Source organism: Lacerta agilis, chromosome 14, assembly GCF_009819535.1.
Source record: "Lacerta agilis isolate rLacAgi1 chromosome 14, rLacAgi1.pri, whole genome shotgun sequence".
Taxonomy (NCBI): Eukaryota; Metazoa; Chordata; class Lepidosauria; order Squamata; family Lacertidae; genus Lacerta; species Lacerta agilis.
Genome location: NC_046325.1, coordinates 30,760,521 through 30,787,879, shown reverse-complemented (window position 1 = coordinate 30,787,879; position 27,359 = coordinate 30,760,521). Strand labels below are relative to the sequence as shown.

General features: G+C 45.9%; 1 protein-coding gene across 1 annotated transcript in view; it reads right to left on the bottom strand.

Annotated features, from left to right (window-relative positions):
- Window positions 1-2,368: 2,368 nt before the first annotated feature.
- TBKBP1 (TBK1 binding protein 1) overlaps window positions 2,369-27,359 on the bottom strand; it is a 40,867-nt gene continuing 15,876 nt past the window's right edge. The window contains 8 exon segments of the mRNA XM_033169443.1: window positions 2,369-3,351; window positions 5,586-5,866; window positions 5,869-5,969; window positions 5,971-6,028; window positions 6,031-6,093; window positions 6,096-6,122; window positions 6,125-6,307; window positions 7,110-7,228. Of these exon segments, the coding sequence (XP_033025334.1) occupies window positions 3,223-3,351; window positions 5,586-5,866; window positions 5,869-5,969; window positions 5,971-6,028; window positions 6,031-6,093; window positions 6,096-6,122; window positions 6,125-6,307; window positions 7,110-7,228 (961 nt within the window). The 3' untranslated portion in view covers window positions 2,369-3,222.

Sequence of the window (27,359 nt, the reverse complement as noted above, 5' to 3'; positions counted from 1 at the left end):
CCCTTCGTTGTGGGAGATGTATGACTAATAATAATAATAATAATAATAATAATAATAATAATATCCCACCCAACTAACTGGATTTCCCCAGCCACTCTGGGGGTTCCCAACAGAATATTAAAAACACAATAAAAACATGATTAAAAACTTCCCTAAATTGCAAACAGTATGGGCTTGCTCTGGCTGAAGCAGAGGCAGCCCACACCATGAGAACAGCGAGAGACTTGCCTCAGGTTGATTTGGGGCACCATTAAAGGGCAGTGGAGTGGGAGGCTGACAGACCTGGCTCACTGGAAGTTCTCCTGTGCAGGCATCATTGCAATGAATAGGAGGTACACCCCAAACGCCCCTCTGCACTGCTACTTACTAGAGGGAAGCATAAAAGGGTGCAGCCCCTGAGATTTTGAGGAGACTGAAGGGGGGGGGGAACAAAGGGTCTGAAGACTGTCCATGGGGTTCAGCTTCCAATTAAACACCTTTCGTAGAATTGCAGAATTGGGAGAGACCCGCGGATCATCAGGAATTTAGGAATACGCAGCTGTCCCGTACGGGGATCAAACCTACAACCTTGGCATCATCAGCACCAGACTCTAGCCAACTGAGCTTTCCCTTTATTTGGGACAGGCAGGAAATGATGGCCTGGGAATCAGACCAAGAACTTGGCTTGCAAGCGCAAAAGGATTGATATCCATGAATCCTAGTCAACAGTTGTTCTGTCTCCCCTCGCCCCTTTTACCGCATCTCAGGGGGGCAAGATTAGTTCTAGCTTCTGGGGGACCCTGTCCTGGGGTGGGAGGGGCAGAGGACAGTGCAGAGTGCAGGGTTGCACTGGTGTCCAAGAACACTGACTGCATTGACAAAGGAGGTGGGTATGTTCTCATTCAGCATGCGGCCTGACCATGTCGGAAGGCCATCTCCAAATGTTAACCAAAATGGTGTGGGTACATGCGGCAGGGAGAGGGGAACAGAAGGGAAGAAGAAGAAGAAGAAGAGTTTGGATTTGATATCCCGCTTTTCACTACCCGAAGGAGTCTCAAAGCGGCTAACATTCTCCTTTCCCTTCCTCCCCCACAACAAACACTCTGTGAGGTGAGTGGAGCTGAGAGACTTCAGAGAAGTATGACTAGCCCAAGGTCACCCAGCAGCTGCATGTGGAGGAGTGGAGACACGAACCCGGTTCCCCAGATAACGAGTCTACCGCTCTTAACCACTACACCACACTGGCTCTCAGGGAAGCACAGGGCAAAAAAATGGGCTTCCGTCTTCTCCTGCAGCCACCTACTTCCTCACTTGAAATCACCTGCCCACCCCTCTCTTGGCAGTGGCTTGGCAGCAACTCACCTTTGAATACATGGGTCTGTTGCCACCACATCTAGTTTACTGAAGAGGAGCTCAATAAAAGGATGGCTATAAGGCTGACACATGGGCTAGGGAGTCAATACTGGATGAAAGTGGTGGAGGAGGAATTGCCAATTGTGACAGATCATAGTGTGGACAGGGAAGAGGAAGAAGGGGGAAATGATATGTTTGTGATGGCCTGAAGTCTTTGAAAAAACAAGCTGGGGTGGATTGCTAATAGTTTTCTGGGAATAAGGAGAGAGAATAAAGGAGCTTTAAAAAACAACATGAACCTTTCTATTCTACAATTCATTTTAAAAAAATCTATTCTCCTCTTAGTTCCCACATGGATTGGACAGTGAGCCACAATGACCCATCCCTGTCTGCCACTGCGCATTCTGAGCCCTTGGGATAAGGCAGGCTATAAATCTCAGCACATACATTGGCTAGTAAAGAACGTGGTGATAGGAAGACAGTTGCCTCAAGAGAAGAAGTCCCATACAGATCTTTTTGTTTTGTTTTGTCTTACCAAAGCCTGATGCATGGACAGGCTGTTCAAGGAGACACTTCTTACAATACGGAGGCACCTTATGTCCAGAAGCGATAGAAGAACCGAAACATGCCAATTGTTTTAGATCAGTACAGAGAAAGATATGCTCAGTAAGGCGAGAGAGAGAGAGAGAGAGAGAGTGAGTGGATGTTAAAATATGAGAGGGTGTTTACATTTATGCAGTTGTCAAAAACAGTGTCAACATGCTGTCATTGCAGGAGAACAGTGACGCAGAATGTGGCAAGTACACTTCTTGTTATACTGGAACTAACTACCCAAAGCAAGGTGAGAAGTTGTTTCATGAGAAAGGTGGAAGAACAGTCGCCAAAAGAGAACACAGACAGTCACGTGGGGACGCTTTCTGGAGCTCGACTCAAGTCAGCAGTGCACATTTCCTCCAGTGCCAACTCACAAGAGACCAGCAAGGAGGAGGAGGAGGAGAGGAGCGGCTCCTTTTGTGGAAAAGACAAAGAAAGAAAAAAAACTTTCATGTGTTTTAATGTCCAGTGCAATAACATAAGAACATCCATGCTACACCTCTGGAAGTTGGCTCTATTTCTCAGCAGCATCGTTAAAGTGGGCTTTTAATGTAAAAGACCAAGACACTTGAACCAGCAGTTGGAGGCCAAGGCTTTCTGTGTCTGATAATTAATGGTCAACAAGGAGTGAGACCTGAACGTCCTCCTTAGTAGCAGAAAAGGCAGGGAGACTGGACCCACTTGGGACTTTCCTGCTCGCGGGAGGGGCACAAAAACGAAACCTTCCGATTTCTTTCACCTGAGTGCCAGGCTGTCACCTCAGCAAGTCAAAAGAGTTCCTCAGCCCATTTCCCCTGCCCACCCCAAAAACACACACACACACAACCCCGAGAGATTTCTCCTACCCTGAGATCTTCCAGAGACACCCAAACCAGAACCACGTAGATATAAAGAGTCATCCTCTGCCCTCGGTTCTGAGCGTTCAGATGGAGAGCGGCGGCGGCAGCATGCTCTGTCTGCTAAGCCTGGCCGAAGCGTATTTCTCGCCTCCTACCCCCACAACCTCCACGACTGGTTCAAGCATTGGAGAAATATTGCAGGCCCTACTCATCAAGAGCAGGAGGAAGAGGAAACCCACTTTAGAAACCAAGGCAGAGAAGAGGGAGAGGGAGAGGCAAAACTCTTCTTCCGGTTCAGTCTACTGGAGACTTGGAGGTATTTTAGAGCGAGCCCCTGTTGCACCACCAGTTTTCATGCAGCATCCAAGTCGGGTGGGTGGGAGGGGGGCCTGGGAGTGAGGTGGACGGGTCTCACTAAGGAAGCCGGAAGAGGAAGGGCGTGGCAGGTGTGCAGGCCTCAGATCTTACTGTTCTCCAGGTGTGAATCAATGTGTTTTATCAAAGCGTCATCTGGGTAACCGATGGGAAAGGCCACCTGGCAGAGAGGGCAGCTTCGGATGTCAGAGTCCACCGTCTCCATCAGCAACTAAAGGATACAGGTCAGGGAAGGAAGTAGATGAGAGAAGACATCATTTTTAAAACAAACAAATCTAGGAAAATTAATTGCTTGTTAAAAGTAGATCTCTAAAGTGTTCTGGAGGATAAAAAGCTGGATCCTTCTAAACATGTGCCTGATCAGCAGTGGCAGGGCTTGGCGATCACAAAGAGTGGAAGGGAAGCTGTTTCGTTGCAGAAACTGATTGGCTTCTGTCACAGAAAGGGGGGGGCAGCACGGCAGGGAAACTCTCTGGGAAACTCCCACAGGGGATGTACAGCTCAGTGAATGGTGATTTTTAGAATCCTCTGCACAGCCCAGTGGAAGTAAAAAACAACAACACAATAATATGGTAGCATCATATACTGCTTGCTATATTGACTGCAGGGATAAAACTGTAGACAACGTATTCATTTAAATGGTGTGTTTCTATATAGCAGCAACTACCTGTGAGTTTAGATCAAAAGTTTACATTTATGGATGACTGAGAACCAGAGCACCTGTACTCAAGACAAGTTGGGAATAAAAATACAGAATGAAAATACTTTTGGTAGGCAAACTGGCCTGGGGGCCGGATGGCCCAATCGCCTTCTAAATCCAGCCCATGGACGGTCCGGGAATCAGCATGTTTTTACATGAGTAGAATGTGTCCTTTTATTTAAAATGCATCTCTGGGTTATTTGTGGGGCATAGGAATTGTTCATCCCCCCCCAAATATAGTCCAGCCCCCGACAAGGTCTGAGGGATGGTGGACCTGACGGAAAAGTTTGCTTACCCCTGTCTTAACATTTCATTACTCCAGAAGACTTAGGATGCTCCAACACAAGGGCTTCTTTCACATTCCCCCTCTGGTATTTTCCAATTTGCTATTGGTTTTGCGTCTGTTAATTCTTAACGCAATTACAATGTAATATAATTTCCTTTAACGTGAAGCAACCACTTGTCCTCCACACCCACTGTTAAAATTAGGTGGTGCATGGCGGATGGGCCTCCAGTCAACCCCTTCCCTTCAATTAAAACAAAACAAAACAAAACAAAACAAAACAAAACTGGAAGACTTGCACACAACCTAGGCATCATATCATGCTCATTCCAACTGATGAAGAAAACGATTCATTGGCTCCTCTTCCAGGACCCAAAACCTCTTGATTCTTCCAGGCAACTGGATGACCTCTGCTGCCACTCCTCATAAGTGATGAAGTGCTGGAGAAACATCCCCAAAACTCCCCCCCCTACAGAATGGAATATTTAAACAAGGGGAGTGCTATAGTAGGGGTGGGGAACCTCTGTCCAGGAGCCAAATGTGGCCCTCCGGTTTTCTCCATATGGCCCTCAGAACTCTCCCTAATCATAAACCCCCACTCCACAGGCCACACGCCACACTAGCCCTGCACCCAATTGCAAAAGCTTTTGCTTGGCTGGAATGCTCTTGCGTCTCTGGATGGAGGATGAGAGGTATCTGGAATGTGCATGGAAACTACTCTCCTGTACAATGGCAGAATCTGCATCTGTTGCTCCGCCCACTTCTGCCTGTGCTCCGCCCACCCATCATGTGGTCTTCAGAAGGCTGTCCAGAATGGAATACTGAAAACGGCTCCCCACGCCTCTTGCTACAGAGCTGATGTGGATATACACTCAACCACACAAATAAACTAATGCCATTTATGATGTTGTTGTCATCAAAATACAATGCGTTGTATTTTCCCATTTAATCTGGATATATTCTTTCCGGGGAAATTCCAGTATGTTAAAGCACACACCCTGCTGCTATCACTCATTTGCGATATTTCATCAACCCATTTACAGTATTAAGCCCCCTTAATAGTACCATTTTAACCCCCAGAGCCATTTAAAAGCCAGTCCTCTTCCAGGGGACTCTGGGGACTGTAGTAGCTCTGTGAGGGGAATAGGGGGGGGTCCTAACAACTCTCAGCATCCTTAACAAACTATAGCTCCCGGGATTCTCTGTGGTGAGCTTTGACTGTTTAAAAAGTGATTCTGCTTTAAATGTATGGTGCAGGTGGGGACTCAAGTCTTTTGTCTGTGCCATTCAAATAGTCATTATAAAAACCCCTGAAAACCTTTTTTTCAAAACACAACAAAACAAAACTTAATTTATAAATAAAATAAGCAGTAAGAATATCTGTGTGGATGATCTTCCATGAGACCAGATAGTGCATTTGAACTGGAATGATGGAAGACAAACATCACTGGGTGCTGCTTACATTGATTGAAGGCCAGGACTGGGCATGCTCAGCCCTGGAGTACGAGGCATCAGTCCGGTGTGTGGAGGTGTCGGGGATAGGGAACCCTGCACAGAAGGAGGCGCAGCGGATGCCCCCCGCTTCAGGGCTGGGGGGACTTGGGAGGGCCCAGTCGTCTTCATCCGAGGACTGCTTCTCAAAGCGCAAGTGCTCCTCGAAGGCGTCTCTGGCGTAAACTTCGCCGTACGGACGGTGCTTTGGTAAGGTGGAAGCTTCCGGCTGCAGCCAGAGGGAGCGGTTTGCTGGTACATAGCCGCATCGCTCACCTCCGAGTAGCTCCGGCGACCCTGGAAGCTCGCCTTGATGTGGTGGCTCAAGGGTTTGGAGTAGCCCAGATCCATGATGCCTCTCGCCACCCGGCGACCTGTGCTGAGAGGTGATGGCGGGGGAGGAGCAATTTGGCCCGGCGAGCAGCGCTGCGGGGCAGGCGGCTGGGCGGGCAGCGGGGCAGGCGAACGGCGCTGCGAGGGGGGGACTGGCAAGGGGGCGGCGCGGGGAACGGCGCTGATGCGCAGGAGACTGGCAAGGGGGCGGCGCCGGCGACCGTCTCTGCAGGCCCGGAGACTGGCATTGAGGGACGGAAGATGATCTGCCTTGCTGCGCTGGAGACGAGCATTGAGGACCCGGAGATCGGCGCTGCTGAGCGGGGGAATGGCGCTGCGAATGGGGAGAGTGCCGCTGACCTGGAACAGAGCAGGAGCAAGTCAGAGAAGGATCCTGCTTTGACACGGAGAAGCAGTAGTTGCTCTGGGGCTGCACTTCCCCACTCCCCCAAATAGCTGTCTGCAAAACCAGCAACCAAACACCTCCAGCACCATTTCATGCCAGTAAGAGGTCACTTCAGAGCATAAGAAGAGTTGCTGGATCATGGCCAATGGTCCATCTGTTCTCACGGGGGCCAACCAGATGCCTGCGGGAAATCGGGAACCAGAACAGGAGCACAAGAGCATCCCTCCGTGGTTTCCAGTTCCAACTGCCTTCAACTATGGAGGTGGCGCACAGCCATCATTTGACTAGCGCTGCGCCAAGAAGTACTTATAATAATAATAATATATTATAATTTATTATTTAAACCCCACCCATCTGGTTGGGTTTCCCCAGCCACTCTGGGCGGCTCCCAACAGAATATTAAAAACACGATAATAACATGATTAAAACTCCCTAAATTGCAGACAGTATGGGCTTGCTCTGGCTGAAGCAGAGGCAGCCCACACCATGAGACAGCAGAGAGACTTGCCTCCGGTTGATTCGGGGCACCATTAAAGGGCAGCAGAGGGGGAGACTGACAGACCTGGCTCACTGGAAGTTCTCCTGTGCAGGGATCATTGCAATGAATAGGAGGTACACCCCAATGCCCCTCTGCACTGCTACTTACTAGAGGGAAGCAGAAGGGTCCAGCCCCTGAGACTTTGCGGAGACTGAAGGAGGGGGGGGACAAAGGGTCTGAAGACTGTCCATGGGGTTCAGCTCCCATGCCCCACTCACCACCATTGAGGGCCTGCTCTTGCACAAGCGTCCGGAGAATCTGGCTTTGGAGAGAACTCAGGTTCCTCAGGCGGCACAACTCCTCGGTCAGCTCCGTGTAGGCAAGGGCCAGGTTTACCCTGACAAAAGAAGGGAAAAGGGGGAAAGCCCTGAAGGCATATAAACGGCAGCCTCTGCAATAGGAGTCACTTTCTTTGGAGGGTGGGAGATGGGAGAGATTTACACAACCCCTTTGGAGGCAACCTTTGCCATCTGTTGTAATCTTCAGTGGGTCACCACCGGCAGAAAGTGAATGCAGAATAGCCACCCTTCCGAACCTTCCTCCTGCAAGCCAAGCTTCCGGATATGAACCACAGCAAAACAAATCTATCTAGCAGTGATCCGCTAAACTGGGAGCTGGGCCCATATTCAGGGCCAGCGCCAGTCTTCAGGGACCCCTCAGCATGCTGCTGTTGACCATCCTCTGCCAGTGCATGTATGCCCCCCCCACGACATAATGCTGCTGTTGCCATAGCAGTGGTAGCCACACCACTTACTGCACTCCTTGTCTGGCTCCTGAATGGCTGTTTCAGAGGCCAGGAAGGCAGGACAAGACATTCCAACTAACCTCCCCCCCCCCTCATTCAACCATGTAATTCTTTACCTACATTTTGCAGGGGCCATAGTGGTTTCCCACCTGCTTTGCATGCAAAAGGCACTGGATTTTAAGCTGCACCACCTTCAGGTAAATGGATCTCAGGCAACAGTATTGGGAAAGGCATCTGGCCTGCAGACCTTAGAAAGCAGCTGCCAGCCGGAAGGAGACAACATAGAGCTAAAAACTGGCTTGGGAAACCTATGGGCCTCCAGCTGTTGGGAGTCATCTCCTATCAGCTGGAGCCAGGAATGATGGAGTTGTAGTCAGCAACTTTTGAAAGGGCACAGTTTCCCCCCATGAAATAAATGGAGCAATAGCCGGTGACTCGGTAGAAATAATTTCACATGTTCAAAGGGGTATAGTCCACAAACAAGGTCATTATGTGGTTGCTTCCTACATCTGGGTTTCCCAAACTTGGGTCTCCAGCTGGTTTTGGACTACAATTCCTATCATCCCTGAACACTGGTCCTGCAAGCTAGGGATGATGGGAGCTGTAATCCAAAACCAGCCGGAGACCCAAATTTGGGAAACCCTGTTCTACATGAACATCAGCTTACAACCTTTATGTGGAAAGGAACCATGTTTTTGGCCCACCCACCTGGTTCCTTCCTCTATTAAACTACTGAATCAGTGTGGGAAGAAGCTGCAGGGAACATCATGCTCACTCCAAGGAGATGGAGGAGAGCTGCCACTGTATCTCTATTCAGGTGGTTTCCAACTCCCCACTCCCCGACCCGCTTGCCAGGCCATGATCTGATGGTAGGCTCACAGCACCAGTCATGGCCATAGGTACCAACTCCCGGGGCCCTGGGTGCTTGAGCACCCACAAAATTCCCCATGAAGGAGCCAGGCACCCACAAATTTCGGTGCCAGGGACATGCACACTGCATGGCACCCTCGGCCCCAGGCACCCACAGTTGCGGGCCAATTTAGCACTCCTAGTCATGGTCACAGCTTTATTCTCAATGCATGCTGTAAGGACGTTCAGTGGTTGCTCATGAGAACTCAGCCAAACGCAGAACTTCTAAAACTAAGTTCTTTATTGTGCAGATATTTACAGTGGAGCAAAAGTTCAAACGTCCATCTCATCCCTCTGCAGAGTCCAGGAATGAACCCTTCTGGTTCTTTGTCCAGCAAAAGAGGCGCGGGATCCTGAACCCCCGCCTCCCCCTTCCACGTCCTTCCTGTCTGCGAACTCGGAGCGGGGAAACTGTCCCTGTTCCCCGCTTCCCCCTTGGTGCTCAGGCTCTGCGATCTCTTCACAGCCCCTGCGCGACTTCCTGCCTCTAACTCCCCCTCCCCACTGGAGGAATGGTCGCTTGCTGAGGAGGGGGTCAAAAATCAAATCAAACTTTATTCACGTAGCCAACAGGCCATTGCGAGCCAAGTGTGCCAAGTACAGCTGAGGAGGGGGATGACGAACTAGTGAACAAAGGGGGTGGTTCCCTGTACTGCAGGCTCTCCCGGGATGCTACCTGTCGTGGGGAGGGGGGTTTCCTGACACATGCTTTGTAATCATTGGCAAGATATCCCAAATACACTTTTGATCCAAACTACAGGGTTGCATCCGAAGAATGGTGCACACAAGGAAAACAAACCAGAGGTCTGTGCAAATTTTGCACAGGTTCTCTAGTTGTTCATAAGCATTTGCTCCTGCGAAAGGTCACACAAGAAGAAGAAATTAATCTGACACTAATGAAGCCATACTGTTGTGAACAGCTAAAGGGGAAAGGACTGTGTAACACCATAGGAAAACCCAACTTTGCTGGGCTCCGAAACAGTAATGTGAAACACCCTGAGATCTTTTCGTTCAGCTTCTCTCCCCCAACCCTCACCCCTGGTTCTTTTTCACACATTTATTTAGAGCACATGTTGGCCCACCCACAGAGCCCTTGGACAATTCACACAGAATACAGTTAAACACACTAAAAACCAATCTAGTAATCTCCGGCTTATAAACCAGCACTAGCAGCATGGCAGCATTTAAACCCCTGCAGAAACACACAGTTCTAAAAGGCCAAGGACAATTAAACAGAAAGGTTTCCACCTGGCACAAAAAAAGAGAATCTTAACAAAGGCGCCTGGCATTTCATAATTAGGTTGCCACCACTGAAAACACCATATCCTTTGCGAGCGGTCAGTGTTATTCCCAGAGAATTCTCAGTCCCCAATTCTGAACTTCAGTCTAGCCAGAAATGAGGACCCTCAATCAGAGAATAGCTTCAGGTACGGCAGATAAAGAGAAGGCTGCAAAAGTCCAGCCCTACGATCACAATACTGTCTTGAACCATGAGATGTTGTGAAACACTTCCTCCCCTTAGGGGATGGCCCACTCACTGCCCATCAACGCCCTGACAAAACCATCAAGCCTTTAGAAAAGAATAAGAAGTCAAGTCTTGCCCTGAACTTCTATGTCACCTTGAAATAACATATTGAATACGCTTATGAGAATGGAGAACCTGTCTGATGAGGTTACCAAAAGCACGTCAGCACGTGGACATCTTGCGCAGAGAAAGCCATCGAGTTAAACTGAATGGCTCTGACAAGGGGGGGCGGGACATGGGAGATGGGGTGCACTTAACTGTACCAGACAGCTATCCCCTTTCCATGGATTTGTCGCCAATTGTCTCTTCAAGGCTCTTCAAAGGGGCAGGGGGAGGAATTATTCAATTCTGCCAAAAGAAAATTCAATTGTGTTCTCTTTTCTTTCTTCTCCCGAGTGAAGAGGGACAGTGAATTCCCCTTCGAGGGGTGCAGATGTTTCCCTTGACATTTGGAAGCTTGTGATAGGAGATGAAATGAAATGTCCCGAAAGATCTGGTTATGAATGACTGTCAGAGCCTGACAAGCAGCATGGAGCATGCGCACAGAGGATGTATCCTATTGCCAGAGAAGGTCTGTCTGTTCTAAGATGGTAAAGGGTCCCACCTAGAATCACCTCTGAGGCTACAATCCAAGATGCACTTTTAGAGCATCTAAAGATACCAAGACGGCCAGCTTTAAAGCTCACCACTCTTCCATCTCCTCGCAACCTGGATCTCCACGTTTTTATTTATATGCCACCTCCCACTCACACAATCGTGGGCTCATATGAGTCCAAAATAAATTACACATTTGTGGGGCAGCAGCATTGAAGCATTTGTTCAATGACGGTGGGAGTTTCCCTCCCTGAACTATTCTTTAACTGTTTTATTGGTGTGGGGTGTGTGTGTTTTTAAGAAAACATACTTTACTAGATCCCATATATACATATAAATAAAAAATCCACAATATAGCAAAATACATAAGAACAAGAAATACAGTGTAATTATATTTATACTTAGCTTTTCTGAATAGTAAAATGCTATTGTATTTGTCCCTACTTACACTATACCTCATAAACTCAATGAGTTTCCATTTATCTTTAGAATTTCATCTTTCTTGTCTGCCTTCTCTCTCTCTAATCAAGTCCGTAAGCTTATACCTTGAATGGCTGCCTTCCAAATTTTTGTTAAACATTCTTTCTTTTCTTTTTCTTTAAAAAAATTATTTTTATTCATTTTCCAAAAAAGAATACAAACAAAAACATTCTTTCACCGTGGGTGCTGACCTATTTTTCCCATTTTTGTTCAACGAGCATGCAAAAAGTTACTATTAATTCCCCATTAACTCTTTATGTTTTATTTCTGGGTCTAAATACAACAATAATCTATCAGGATATCCAACAGCAAAGTGCAAAATGTTATTAACAATATTATCTTTACTACCTTTCCCCGTAGGATTTTAATCAACGGACAGGCCCACCAAATATGTTCCAGATCTGCTAGTGAAAATCTGTTCAACATTGCCAACATGGACTGCCATTTTCCCAGATATTGCACCAATTTCTGCCCAGACAATGATGACGACTGTGGTATTCCTGATCATAGCTGTCAACTTTTCCCTTTTCTTGCAAGGAATCCTATTCGGAATAAGAGAATTTGCCTTTAAAAAAGGGAAAAGTTGACAGCTATGTTCCTGATATGTCAAGGAACGTCCAGACGTATGGCAACCCTAATATCTGCTTTCAAATGTCCACATCTCTTGACACTTTCTACCACAGATAATGTGAATTTTACTCAATCTTTGTAGAGTCATGTACCATTCATAGAGCAGTTCGTATTGATTTTTTTGTACGTTAACAAAAAGAGTTTGTGCTGATTCCCGAGTAAAATCAAATCCCCATTCTTGTTCAGAAATTGGTTTAAATTACATGCCTCTTAGACTATGACACGGTGACATAGTTTGAGGGTTTGAAGATGGTATCCTTTTCTTGTAACTGCAAAAACTTTCTTTTTATATATAAGGCATTAGTTAGCAACCAAACTGGGGCCTTGACTGGACTGAAAAGGGTTTGGGAAACAGATTTAGGGCAATAAATAGATGAGACAAAATGGAGGGGAAAATATGGCTCTTGGCCCTGGCAAAATCCATCTCTGCATATATTAGAGAAAATACCTTAAAAGTGGTTCACAGGTGGTACTGTATGCCAGTTCAGCTTGCCCATATATTGCCTATGGTCCAGTCATAAAACTGATGGAAACCAAGGGACTTGTTATCGCTTTTGATTGCATCATCGCAACAGGCATTTTCAGATTGATGGCATGGCTGTATCCAGAATGATTGAGAAGCCCATGGATTTATCACCCCAGTTGTGATTATTGTCCCTCTTTGAAGGTCTAAATGCAGACACAAAGACTAAGGAATTATTGTCTATTCTTTTAGTGTCCACTTTGTTATCTACAGCTCAAATCTGGAAGGTCTTACAAGGGCTTGTGGTACACAGATGTTTGGTGACTGGCCACCACTGAGAAAACAACTCATCACTTAAAAGTGATTTAAATAAATAAATAATAAATAAATAATACAGTATGGTGGCCATAAACAAATGAAACTCCCCAAAGCACCCTTGCAGCTATGGCGATCTAGAACAGTTTTCGCTTGAACTATATTCTTCCCTGGGAACGACTGTCTGTGATGGATAAAACAATTTCTGTGCTGTCCCCAGGACATTAAATGCTGGACGTTTGGATATTTTGTACGGATTGGCAAGAAGCAGTGCATTTTTCTGGGGGGATGCAGGGGTACACATACCTCTAAACATTTTATAGGCAGTATTTCAATATGAGTAGGAAAATGAGAGTACCCCTAAACATTTTTTAGGGGGGGAAACACTGGCAAGAAGCATTCGGATTTTGTGATTTGTAGATTCAACATTAATCCCAGTCACATGTTCTGCTGATCTGAACAGGGCCACTAAAGGTTCGATACATATTACAAAAAGTAAGGCTGATAAGGGGCAACACTGTCTTGTTCCTCTGCTTACCTGAAATTATTATTATTATTAGTAGTAGTAGTAGTCTACTTTTTAAGGGTTTAAAATAATTTAATTGTTTCTTCAATATTTTTAGATATTCTATGTTCTTTTTAAAATACATGCGGAATCAGGGCTTTTTTTCACTTGCTTTCCTGCTAGTGTACATGCTAACAGATTATCAGCTTTCCTTCCTTTCTCAACATTTTTTGAGTATAATTAAAGGCTTTTTTTCCTGCTTCATGAACATTTTGCAGTTCTAACATACCGGTATTTCTGTATTTCTCAAGTTCCGCATACTTACTATCTGACATCACAACCCCGTGTCGCTGTTGCAAATTTCTTATTTTCTCAAACAGCTATTTAATATAGTACGCTGTTTCTGCAAATAACCTGACATATTTATTAACAAACCTCGTACAAAAGCTTTTGCCACATTCCAAATTATATTCCAGTTTATTTCACTAGTGACATTATGGTGGGGGGGGGGGAAATCTTGCAGATTATTCTGTAGGCCCTATTGTCTGTACAATTCTCGAATCTTGGAATAAGAATATAGTTAATCTCCAACTCTGAGGGTTAAACACGCTGTTCTTTTCCCCCGTTAAACATCTTGGCACATCATCAGAAATGCCTTGAATTCCCATTTCTGATAGTAGCTCATCAGCTAATAAAGCAGATAAAGGAGAATTTCAAAAAGTAAATTTGTGTTTTTGCTTGGTTTGCTATTGAACATTGTGATTTTTTAAAAATTATATATGCATTTATAAAACGCCATGCATCGATCAGATGCAAAGTTTGGGATCTCCTTAAAGAAGCTTTGAGGTAGAGTACTTTCGGTGTTTCCAGTTTAACGTCTTATGTCCAATTTTGGGGTTATAATCCCATTAATGTCCCCTGCTCATAACACATTTCCTTCATAAAAGGCAATGGTTTCATCAAACAATTTATTATAGAGTCTTTGCTTCTCATTTAGGACTAGACTTTAATCGAAGTTGTTTTTTTTATAAAAAAAAAATCTAACATTAATCCTTTTAAAAGTAGCTACGGTATTATTATTAAATGATAGAAGCCTGTTTCTTTTTTATAGGTTTCTAGCCCTTATGGTCACAGAGGGGGGGGGGGGAGAAGCTTTCAACACTAGACTAGAGGCATATTTAGGGGTTGGAAGTGATGCAGCTGTGGTTTCATAGCTCCATCTGCAACCACCAGGAATCAGCCCTGAAGATTTATATATATATATATTGTGTGTGTGTGTGTGTGGTGTGTGTGTGGTCTTAGCTACAAGGTTGGTTAAACTAAAGTTCGCCTAGAAACTGACGAAACCACAGAGCCCCGATCCAGAGAGCCCATGGGCACAGAGAGGGCTGCTTGCCCAATGCTCAAGTACTCAGCCCACTTCACAGATGTTGCTCTCAGCAAACCTTACAAACAGCTCTGTTAAGAAGCCTGGTATTATTAATCCCCGTATTAAATGTTACAGGCGGGAGGAGGAGGCGGTGGAAAGATGTGAGATAACAGCTCACTTAAGGCCACTCAGCAAGTTCACGTGTGAAATGTGAGGTGAAGCTGGGGCTTCCTGCTTATATGGCTTGTGCCTTTAACCTCCCCACTAATACCAGCTCTTGATAAAAGCTCTGTGCAGCTCACAAAACAACGCACATGGAAACTGCATGGGGAAGGACATAGGGAATGTGTGGCTGCACGCAGTGCCAGATTTACGTATAAGCTAAACAAGCTATAGCTTAGGGCCCCAATCTCTTGGGGACCCCCAAAAAATGTAAAGGAAAAAAATGGATGTACATTTCCAAACATAGGAGAAAAAACAATTAAAACAAAACCTACATACAGCAAGTGTTTTGTGTTGTGTTGTGTAGACTCCTATGATGTAAGTAATGGGCCCGCCTGCTAGCCTGCTCCCTAAAATATCACTGTTTGCTCATTTCTATACATAGGGTGCCTACATTCTGCATGGACTGGTTGCATGTCAACGCGTACAAATGGCTTTAGATACCTACTAGGTCCATAAACTACCATATAGCATATGTTCAACACAAAAAAACAGCGACAATTTGTTGTTGACAAAGGACAGCTGGATATAAAGGGCCCCATTACCTTCAATAAGCAATCCTAAAGAGTTATAAATGAAGTGATTAAATCACACACACACAAACACAATGCAGGCAATGAATGGGATTGTTGCTTCAATAATTTTAAATACATGTGTTTGAAATAACATGAGGACGGGCCTTCTCTGCAGTGGCTCCCCGTCTGTGGAATGCTCTCCCCAGGGAAGTTCGCCTGGCACCTTCACTATGCACCTTTAGGTGTCAGGCAAAAACGTTCCTTTTCAACCAGGCCTTTGCCTGACTTGATCTACATCCTATACCCTTTTTAAAAAATGCTGGCTCTTTTGGGTTTTTTTTTTAATTGGGTTGTTGGTATAGGGCGGTATAGAAATTAAATAAATAAAATGCAACAAACAAACAAACATTTCCAGTTTATGCATTCCTCTTTCAGGGCTGCTATACAATAAATGGTGCCAAAGTGTGAGACATTCGCCAGTTTCAGCTTGATGGGACTTTTTTTTTTTTTTGGTAAATCAAAACCTTCTAAACTTTAAAAACATCAGTCTTTATTTTTTTAAATAATAATAATGTTCAAGCATTCTATTTTGAGGAATGTTTTTTCAGTGGTTTTTGCTTTTTTAAAAAAAAAGACTATTTTGTGCATTTTGCATTATTTCCATTAACCTGTTCTCAACAATTGCCCACACTCTCAAGAGGAGGTAGCACATATGTAAACAACAGGACCAGAAAAAGCCCCCAAAAGCAATGGTACTCATGGACCACGTAACCTCAGAATCTAGTAGCATGAGAGAATCTTACTTTTCAGGGTTTTTGTTTTCCAGAAACAGTTTCTAGACTATACGGCTCCACCGCGAGTCTAGGTAGGTTTATCCTAATCTGCAAAATGCCTTGCTGGCAGAAGTTGGATAACTGTGCCAAATTAAGCAAACATGGATAAAGTATATTTGCTGTGGGTTATTTATATACATGCAGGTCTCACAATGTGCAAACCACACACACACACACACACACACAAACACACAAAAACCATATACTTCACCCCAGTATATGCATTTTGCACCCATTAATTTGGCTGAAGAACTGCACTGCAAAATTCGGTGAATTCCCCATGGAAGGGGGGGGAAGCTCTGCACAGAAGTGAAAAATTTCAAAGGGTCGATGGCGGTGTTTCAGTGTGTTTGTGTATTGTATGGAAGAGTGCAAATTAAGCAAGCTTGCTTTTAGATACAAGCTGAACTGAATTTATCCCTACTGCTTGGTATTTTATACCGAGCATGTATATATTATATCTGTAAGATATAATATTTCAAGGCGTTCCCCCTTCTTTGCAAATGAAGGCTGAGCAAGATACTGTATTCCCCCCTCCCACCACCGCTTGGCACCTTCCTCAAGCCCCTCCACCCCACCCCACCAGCAGTGCAATGGAACACATGGTTCTCTGTGTGGTTTCTATGCGGCTGGGCGGGGGGGAGTCTAAATCTATAGCCATTGCGGGTGGAAGGAGCGAAGAGCGAGCCTCGTAAACAGGCCCGCGGCACAACCAAATGAGAAAAAGCACGAAACCACAGCATTATCTACCATCTCGGCGTGGCTCAGTGGGCAGGAGAGCAGAGCTGTGTGGGGAGAGGAAATGGCCAGGCAGAACTAACATACCACCCCTTAAAATAAATTTTAAAAAGTATACAAGAAAATGCACAGGGCAACCAGCCACAGATACTCCCACTGCTTCTTGTTTTATTTTAAAGATTGTCGGTGCTTGCTTACACGGGAGTGGGGATAGGGAAGGTGCTTTTTACCCGAAAAATAGACTAATGTACATTTAGAAGATGAGGAGCAGCAACACAAGAAAGTTTAGGACTGGTGATTTAGGGTAGCCAAAATGAGCACGTAATCTTGTCATCGGAGGTGGCACCTCAGAACTTCTTTCCAAAGCAAGACCTCAAGTCTGGGACATGTAGAGCAGAAATGAAACAATGCCTCTGAGCATGGGCAGAGGGCCTTTCCTTAGCCCCCTCACCCCACCCTAAGCAAGCACAGACTGCCTCAGTGCCAGTGGGGTGGGGTGCTTAGAATGCTGGGCTAAGACTGGGAAGACCAGAGTTCAAATCCCCACTCGGCCATGAGGCTAAAGGGATGGAGCAGTCTCCCTCGCAGGGTTGTTGTGAGGATAAAATGGAAGAGGGAGGAGATCTGTGTATAACACCTTGATCTCCTTGAAGGAACGGTGGGGTGTAAAGTGTGAAAAATTAAGAAACAAGCCATCTACCTTCTGTCTTGGGCACCTTGCCATCTGCCAAGCTGGCATTATGCGGAAGGCGGCTGTGAGCAGCTACGGGAAAGTCTCCCCACGCACTCTCAAGAGCAAACTCATATTTTTCGCATCTTCCAGGGCTAAGCTGCTGCTCTGGAAGGAAGTTCCGGTGAAGCCTCTATCGTAACAATAAGCTTGCAAGAACCTATTCTATCCTCCGACTTTCAGCAGCCAGGCTCCAGGAATCCAGTCAAAGCTTCACCACCCCTCCCCACCTCCCCAATTGCAACGGAAGGCAGATGAGATATTGCCCAGCAGCAGTTTATGTGGCCTTGTTGTATCTCACTTTCCACGAGAGGGCGAGGTCAGCAAAATGTGGTTGCAAAATTCAAACATGCTTCTATGGACGGAGCGGGGAGGAGGGAGGAGATGAAATCCAGAGGGGTAGACATTTTAGTCTGCTACAGCAAGAACACACAAAAATGTCCCCCGGCACCTTGAAGACTAACCCATTTGTTGCACTACAGGCTTCTGTGGAGTACAGTCCATGTTTGGCCCCAGAATTTCACCTCTCTGTAGTCTATATACATACTCAGGGTTTCCCAGCTGTTGTTTGGACTACAACCCATTATCCTGAGCTAGCAGGACCAGTGGTCAGGAATGATGGGGACTGTAGTCCGAAAGGAGCTGGAGACCCAAGTTTGGGAAACCCTGGAGTCACTGAAGGGCAATACTTCATGCATGTCGTGAATTTGCACCACAATAAATCTGCTAGTCTTTAAAGGTGCTGTAAGACTATTTTTTCTGTCCTCCTATGAAATAAAGGAGGCTCTTTTCAGCTTGAGTCAGACCAATCTATGCCAATAGGGAGGCTCCTTATGGCATCCCCAAAACAGAGGACAAAAGGGGCATACAGCTCTGCATAAAATTTGCACGTGCTGATCTCGCTATATGGTGTTTTTGTAAGGAGAAAAAATGTTGACGCGCTGAAGTTCGTGTCACAACCTCAAGCAGGGATGGAGAACCCGGGGCCCTTGAGATTATTGGAATCCATGTCTAGCCCAACAGTGTATGTTTGAGGGCCACAGGTTCCCCACCTTCAGTTTATTGTCCATGCATAGCCAGCATAGGAGGACTATGATGGGTTTGAGCGGTTGCCCTTCAACAGTGGACTCTAGTGCCCTTTGGACTATGAAACCCAAATGCCCATATGAGTCATGTTTCCTTTTCTGATAGTTCCGGGGGAATGTGTGAAGGGGGAATTTGCGTGCCCTTCAGAGAAAGCCATCGCAGGCGTCGGAAGGAGACAGATTTATCCCCATGGGGGGGGGGTCTCAAACCACCGCAAAATTCACCTGCGAAAGTCCCGCTGAAATTGACAGGTGGCTCTTGCACAGTCCCCACTCATTTCAGTGAGGCACCTGTGGGGGCTATTTACCAGCATATCATGCCCCACGGTGCTCAAGGGGCTGGTATAGAAGTTGTCTGGCCTTTCAGCCTCAGGAATGCACCATTTCACACTTCCAACATCATCACTATCGCTTCTGCTTTTGTTCTTTTTGCAATCGGCAGCGGTAGGGCTGTAGCTTTCGGTGGCAGAACATCGGCCTTGCATGCTGGAGAGCCCATGGTTCAGGCCCTGCCATGTCCAGGAAGGGTGGGGAAAGGACCCTGCCTGAACCCTGAGGAACTGCTGCCAGCCAGTGTAGATGTTAGCCGCTTTGAGACTCCTTAGGGTAGTGATAAAGCGGGATATCAAATCCAAATCTTCTTCTTCTACTACTAAGCTAAATGGGCCCATGGATCCGACTCAGCACAAGACAGCTTCCTCTGCTCCTAGTTCGGCTGCGCCTTTTAGAGTAAGTTGTCACAAGCTAGACGATAAAAATGTTAAAAACAAAGCAAGCAAGCGCATGATAAAAACGCAATCGGATTCACACACACACACACACACCGCCAAAGATGCAAAAGAGAGAAGAATTGTGACTCATTAGGCTTCCTGGAAAAGGGCAAAGCTGCTCAAAGAATCTTCTGGCATAAGATATATTGGGTTTTTTTCCCCCATTTTCTTTTCTGGATATGACAATCCAAGAGTTCTGGCTTTAATTTGTAAGCCCCTTCTCTTTTTAAACCTACTGCTACTCACCCTAAATCCTTGGGATGCTATAGGTTAAAAACTGAATAAACAAACTGCCACTCACTTTTCGACCATGCTTAGATGCCCATGCTGAGTTCCTGCTGCGAGCCTGAGCCGCCTTGTGCCAGGGTGGGAGGCCAGTTTGCCCCCCCCCCCTTACACTCTAGTGCATGAAAAAGCTAGTGGGCACTTTGCCAAAAGCTGGCACTGCTAGCATGACCCGAGATGAATTTCAGGTATTGGGATAAGCCTCTCCCTCTCCACCGTCCCCCTCCAGTTGGAGCTTTCGTTATCAAATAGAGGAGAAAGGAAAGGAAAGGGGGGGAGAGATAATGAACGAACGGAACGTGATTAAAAACTACAGTTCCCTCCGCCTTTCTGTGGCTAAGGTTTTGGGGAGAAGTGACTAGTTCAGGAAGTTTAAAAGGCCAAAGGAAAGGGAAAAAAACATTTTAGAATTTAATTGTGCGCTCCGTATTGCCAAGCAATGGAAAAGCAGAGTTTACAAAAAAACGGAACTGCATTTACAAGAAAGGCAATTACAAGAAAGCTGCAAGCGCTGGTCCCTCCTTCCTCTCAAGGACTGGCACTGCTGCCAATCTTACGATGCCTACATGGACTAAATAACGTGGGACATGCCATGTGCATTTGTCCACATCAAATTATGGGCAAATATCAGCTCATCTATGTGACCAAGAGTCCAGCGCTCCAGTCTCACATACCCCTTCCTTACTTTTTCTTTACTTGTGTGTGGTTAATGCCAGGGGGGGGGGAGGGAAACCCCTGAAATAACAATTCAATTGTCAGAAGTATAAATTGGGTGGAGGCATGGTTCTACGGATGGATGGAGATGAAAGACAAGTTTTGGAAGGAACGCAACTAAGTACTAAGCAGCTGCCCGACTTGCACGCTTGGAAATGAAAGGAAAGACCACAACTGCGCCCCGGAGGCCATTTGTAATAGGATGAACCGAAGAAAAGTTAACCGCAGCAGCTGCATGCTTGAGGAGCTGCAGTGCCTGAACCAGAGGCAGGCAGGTGGAAGAGACAGCAAAGTTTGCATGAAAATGGGCATTTGGAACACAGAGTTATAAATAGGAAGCCAGAATAAAGTACACAGAGGTCAAAACAGCATGTTCGGCTTGTTGATATTGGGACCTCCCTAGCAGCCTTCCTCCAGTACTGATGGCGTCATCAACTCCAGGGAGATTGATAGCAGACGTTGCCAGGCTTGGCCCTAACATTTGGCAAAGTGGGTAGGCCTCATCAGGCGGCAGATGCTCAGGGGCAGCACTGGAATTCCCTGGCTGTTCCCCGTGGCATGGAAAACAGATTCTGGGGCCATGTTCTGTTGATCCACTGTCTCAAAAGCAACCCTCTTCCTAGTGGACTTGCTAGGGTTGGACGACCAAACACAACTCTAGATAGACTACTGGGTTTTTTATACGTATACAACTGATGGATCTACTTCTTACAGCAATACAAAATTCAGCAAGTGACCTCATTTCCCCTAAGTTGCGCATGCATATATATATATATATATATATATAAACCCCGCAGCTGTCTTCTTTGTGCAAATCTCCATTAAGTCAATGGATCTCCAAACGGATTGCTCTTTCCTTTATTGTGAAAACAGAAACAAAGGGGAACAGAACCCTCTAGCTCCATCTGCACTCCAACACTTCCACATTAGCCCCTCCACACGGTGTCATTCTCTATCTGTCCGCAGCTCAGCTTTGCCTACTTGACTTCCGCCCTGCCCACCCCCCTTCCTGCTACACACAATGTGGCACATTTGATCTGGCTTTATGAAGAGCCATTGTCTTCTCTCCGTTTGCATGGCACACACAGTTGTCAAGGATCCTCTCGCACCTTGCGAGCGATCTGGACAAGGCCAAACCTGATGTGCCGGCAATCAATAAAAGCAAACAATAAAATGAAACCCCAGACACAAAACATGAAATGCAACTTGGCTCAAGCCAAGGCTGACAGGAGGATCCTTTTGGTTTTTTTTCCAGGTTCAAAGGGGGGAAGGAGGAAGAGACAATACCTATAACAATGTCAAATTCTCCCAGTATAAGTTAGGGAATCAGCTGCTGAGCTGAACTTAAAACTGGGCAAACTGAAAGCTGTCTTAAGACCGCTAAAAGTGATCCTGTGGCTCTCTTAGTGATCCACGGGATCAGAAGCTCTGAATTCTCCCGTCATGTGGCATGTGGCAGTTCCCAGGGAAAGGAATTTCATACTTATGATGCCCCCAATGTAGAAAGCCTTCCCCAGCAGGGAGGCTCATCCGGCACCTACACTGATGTCATTTCAGCACCAGGGAAAGACTGGTTATTTTATCAGGCCTTTCCATCTAAACTGCTTTTATCTTTATGGGTTTTTTCCCATTAATTTTCTTGGAAAACGACACTTTATGTTTGGTCAATGTTTTTACATTTTTCAATAAAGCTCGCCCCAAAAAACTTTTCAGATCCATGTTCTTACACTGCTCTTTTAAGACCCTGCTTTGATTTTGATGCTTTTTATTGAAAATTTTAATTTAATTTTGTAAACTGCCCTGGGGATTTCTCCACCAGTCAGTGGAGGAGCAGCTGCTCACTTGAGTGCTTACCCTCTTCCCTCCTCATTTTTTCCTTTTGTATCTTGCACAGGAGGCAACTCCTAGGGGCTGAGGGGTCTTTGGGGCCCCCAATAAAATATTTGAGGGGGCCGGACCCCACCAAAGTTGATGAGCATTGCCATTCGAACAGTGTGTGTGCAGCACATCATGCGATCGATTATATGGGTGGGACCTACCTAGCCCCCCCCTCCAATATTTTATTCAAGTTGGCACGTCTGGTATCTTGTATCCAGATTGCGAACTTGCAGGCAGAGACCAGCTCACCTTTTGCATTCATATACGATGCACAGAAATTTTGAGGTGCTTTATAAGTGTTAAGTGACAACAACAATAAATTCCTAAGATAAAATTAATTGCAACTGATCTGCGGTGCGGTTTCAGGTGCTCGCCAGTGGCACAAAAGAAAGAACAGGGGGAAATACTGAAGTCCTCGAACAAATGTTCTGCTCAGCTTCTTCTATATTTGGATGCAACTATAGTAAATGCACAGGGGAAAGGGGAAGTGGGCAAGCATTGTTTGGTCTGTGCACTTGCCATGTCTCTGAGATATCTGTCAGTCAAAGCACCTCTTCCCTGAAAAGTAGCATCTTTCACGGTGAAATGGGGCATATACAGATTTATCAGTATGCACTTGCCTGCTGATCTCTCTCTGTTTTCCTTCACAAGCTAAACCAAGAGTTTGGAAAGAACTGAGATTTCATTCAGGTGCCTTACAAAACAGCATCAGTAATGGAAGAAACGACATCTTGCAAAACCAGAACAGCAGTTTGCAGTGAGGCAAAGTTTTAAGACTTCTTAAGCCTCGGGTTTAATTAGAAGGGCCCATCGTTTTGAAGAAGGTTCTGGTAGTTGCCTCAAAATTATTCTAGCAAAGCACCAAACATCTGAGAATTCACTGCCTATTCTGGAACGGTTTAAACGAATTAAGATACTGCAGGGTGGGAGGAAACGGCAGATGAGCTTATATGATACCAAAAAGCGGTGAGAATTTCCCCAGCTTTACTGTTAGTCACTGGTGAATTCAACAATAAACTGGGGCTGGGGAGGGAGAAAGAGACCAATGCAACGATAGAGAGGTTTTATACAGGCACCAATGGTCGTATATAAAACCAAGGTGTTAACAGTGCGTGCCGTGTGTGGAAGTCCCCTGTTCAAATCTTTTTCAGCAGTGCACTGGGTGACAAATTGTTCTTCAGCTTCATTTGTGCCTTTTTCCTGGCACCCTCCCCCGCAAACAGAAAATCCTAATTAAGAACATAAGAATAGCTGCAGGATCAGGCCAAAGGCCCATCTGGTCCACCATCGTATTCCTACAGTGGCCAAACAGATGCCTATGGGAAGAATGCAAGCCAGGACTCGCACAACGGGACTCTCCTCACTGTAATCCCCGGCGACTGGCATTCACAGGCATCCCGCCTCTGAACACGGAGGCGGAGCGTGGCCATTGACAGAGTAGCCATTGACACAGCCTTATTCCCCAGGAATTTGTCTAATCCTCTTTTTAAAGCTGACGGGCATCACTACCTCTTGTGGGAGTGGATTCCAAAGATACAAAGGCAGCACTTACCCAAAACAACCAGCTAATTATATGCACTTTCTTACATTTATTAGACGTGGAATTTGACGCAGGCAAGGTAGGAGGGCCAGTATGAACAGAGGGCGCCAGTGTCTTCCCAACACCATCCCTTTCCCTTGCTCCCTCTTCTTCCTCCTTGCCCCTTCGGTCCTTTTTCACTATGTTCCTATTGCGGATTTACGTATAAGCTAAACAAGCTATATAGATTAGGGCCCCCCACTCTCTTGGGCACCCCCAAAAAATTAAAGGAAAAAAAAACTGGAAGTACATTTTCAAAAAAGATAAAAAATACAGCAACCAGTGGCAAATGGCTTTAGGTCCATAAATTACCATTAGCCATATTCAACACAAAAAAAACCAGTGGCAATTTGTTGTTGACAAAGGACAGCTGGACATATAAAGGGCCCCGTTACCTTCAGTAGGTGGGCCTCATCAAACCTACACCAGCCCTGGGCCTTCCCAATATCTCTCTCTCTCTCTCTCTCTCTCACACACACACACACCACACACACACACACAAGGTCCCCTGAGTCCTTGCCCTCTCACATCATTATAATAATGCCACCCTCATTACTACTCTGCAGCAAACAAAGCTGTCACTCTGGTTCTTGCCACATCTCTTTAGACTTGGTTCCTTTTCTGGGGAGAGGGAGAGAGAAGAAGTGCACTGACAAGGTGGACCCCCAACCTCCTCTCTCAAGGCACATCTTCTTAGCGATTTGCAGGGGGGGGTTGAGGTAAAAGCTACCTGGATATGCTCTTGAGCTGCTGCTATGTGAGGGGGACAGAGTCACGAATTTGAACCGGCAAGCTCAAAAACAGCGTTAGCAGCCCATTAATGCTCCTGGATGTCAAATGCTAACACACCAAGGGAACCTTAGGAGGGAGATGAACCACAACCTGCTGCTGCGAGACCCAGTAAAGGGAAATGACCGGAAGAGGGGAGAATAAAAAATGATTCTTAGCCACCAAACAATAGCCTTGGCTGAATTTCAGCTGAGTCAGGACGATGACTAAGCAGCTCTTGTTTTACAGAGAGGTGATCAGTGGAAGCATACACTTACTGTTCATTCAGAACCATCCGTCCCCTTTCTACTCTGTGCCTCCTTGCAGAGTTCAAACAGATCTATCGCTCAGAGGCCTCTTTTCTCACTCAGCACAAATAAAGAGCGGAGGTAGGTGAAACATCGGCTCCCTTTGACACATTTTTAATTCACACTTCACACCCCCTTTCTGCAACCCCTCTCCCCTCCTCCTTCCTCAAACCTCAATTAATTAAAAAGAACATGCAAATCGAAATGGCAGATATTTTTGTTTTTGTTTTTCAAGAAAGCAAAAGCCAAAACCCTCACATCTCCCAAACCTCTTCCACCACCAAAACGTTTGCCATGGGAGCTGCTAAAATTATACTGTACTTCATTAAAAAAACACAGGCTCTTCTGCCCTCTATGGGTTTCCATTTTGCATGGTTCTCTAGATCACAAAAGGGAGCATCTAATGCCAGGGGGTGCGGGGGGGGGCATTATTTCCAACAGTATTGCAACTTGTCCAGATTTATAGAGGGATTGCCCTGTGTTAGCCCATGCAACATTACCACGTGTTCTGTCTCCAGCACACTCTCACCACTGATGCCCAGTGCCCCATTCAACAGAGGAGAGGGATAATAAAAATTTATTATTTATATCCCGCCCATCTGGCTGGGTTTCCCAGCCACTCTGGACGGCTCCCAACAGAATATTAAAAACATGATAAAACATTGAACATTAAAAACTTCCCTATACAGGGCTGCTTTCAGATGTCTTCTAAAAAGCAGATAGTGGTTTATTTCCTTGATATCTGATGGGAGGGCTTCCACAGGCAGGCGCCACCACCGAGAAGGCCCTCTGCCTGGTTTCCTGTAACCTCACTTCTCACAGTGAGAAGGCCCTCGGAGCTGGACCCTCAGAAGGAAGGCCCTCAATACAGCAGGAAGGGTTTCCCATCTTTTGCACCAAGCATAGTAAGGCACATCACCATATAAAGAGAGCCTCCCCCTGTCAGACCATTAAATCCAGAGGCTATGGCCTGGAGAGCGGTCATTTTACATCCTCATTCCCTCCCCCCCCCCCATAACCAGCCCACCTGGGACCACTGCCATACACAAAAATCTTATTATGTATGAATTTATTCTCAGCCACCTTGGAGGCTTACTGTCAAGGCAGAAAGATAGGGGGGCGGATTCTAAATATATACATACTTGGGGTTGCGCCACTGCTTGCCAACACCCTTCCTCTCCCTTTATACGTTGCCAAAACAACAACAACCCTCAGACCTCACTATACCTCCCATTGGCCCACCTGGGCCACTCACCTGCCCACACCCCATCCTTTGGATCTCTCCCCCTCCTCTGGATGGCCCAGCAGCTTGTCAAACTATAGTTCACAGTGCCACCTGCCTGTGGCCAAGTGAACTGCAGCATGATGACATCCTTATGATTTTATATACAGTACTGTCTTGTTGTTGGCATCCATCTGGCTTGAGAGACAATGGAGTGCACCTCTGGGGGTGAAGTCGCGCCACTGCGTTAGCAGCACCAAAGTGACCGCCCTGGGCACAAGTGCATATGGAAGTCCTGGGCTGCCCAGACAAAAGACTCCCCTCTCGGCCTCACTGATCTGCCCAAAGGAAAGCAGAGCAATACGTTTGGCACCTGCTTGGCTGCAGGAGTTGCTGGAAGGAGGCGTACAAGATGCCATCCAACAGCTTAGGGACTCCAATCTGGATTTCTGTAGGCTTTACTTAGCCTTTTTGCTCCCAAAGATATCCTACAAGGCAGTGGAGGTTTAGAGGCTACCTTCCCAGTTTGATGAGCCCCATCTGCCCCTCACTTCCCTCTACAGCAAGTGCAGAAACCACCTTCCAGACCACTGGACCCACTATTGATCTCATCCGCTCAATGTATTTTCATGCAGGGGAAGCCACTAACTCACCAAGCAAGGGCTTGAAACCCATTGGCTACCCTCACCTGGTTTAGCCAGTCAGTCAAAGCTGTTTCCTGGGCTGGCTTCTGTGACATGCTGACAGCTTCTAGGAGCCACAAGGGAGAGCTGAGTGCAAGGTGAGGACCAATATACAATATTTCTAATATACAATATTAGAAACATATATTTGCACACATAAGCACACAGCTGGCTTCTTATTGAAAAGCTCTCTTGTGGCGAGGGGCAAGTAGGGCGGTCACTTACACATACTACCACTAAAACAAAACAGACTGCCAAAAAGACGACATAGTTTTGCGTTATAATTGCATGTGCTAATTTATAGCACAAACCACAACAAACGTAACCTGCTGAGTATCATAAATATAGTATCTTATTTGATGTCATTACCATCGAACAGGGTATGAAATTCAACTAAATGGGATGTAATAGTTCCATGAGATGATACAAGAAGCAATGGTATGTATGATACAAGAAGGAATGGTATGTATAATTTATTTGGGTATATTGCGTTTCTAAGATTGTTTCATGCAATATGTGTAAGATTACGGCTTTGCATTATTTTGTATTATTTAGATTCCATACTGCTGAAGAAGCCGAAGGGTGAAACAGGGAGAATATATT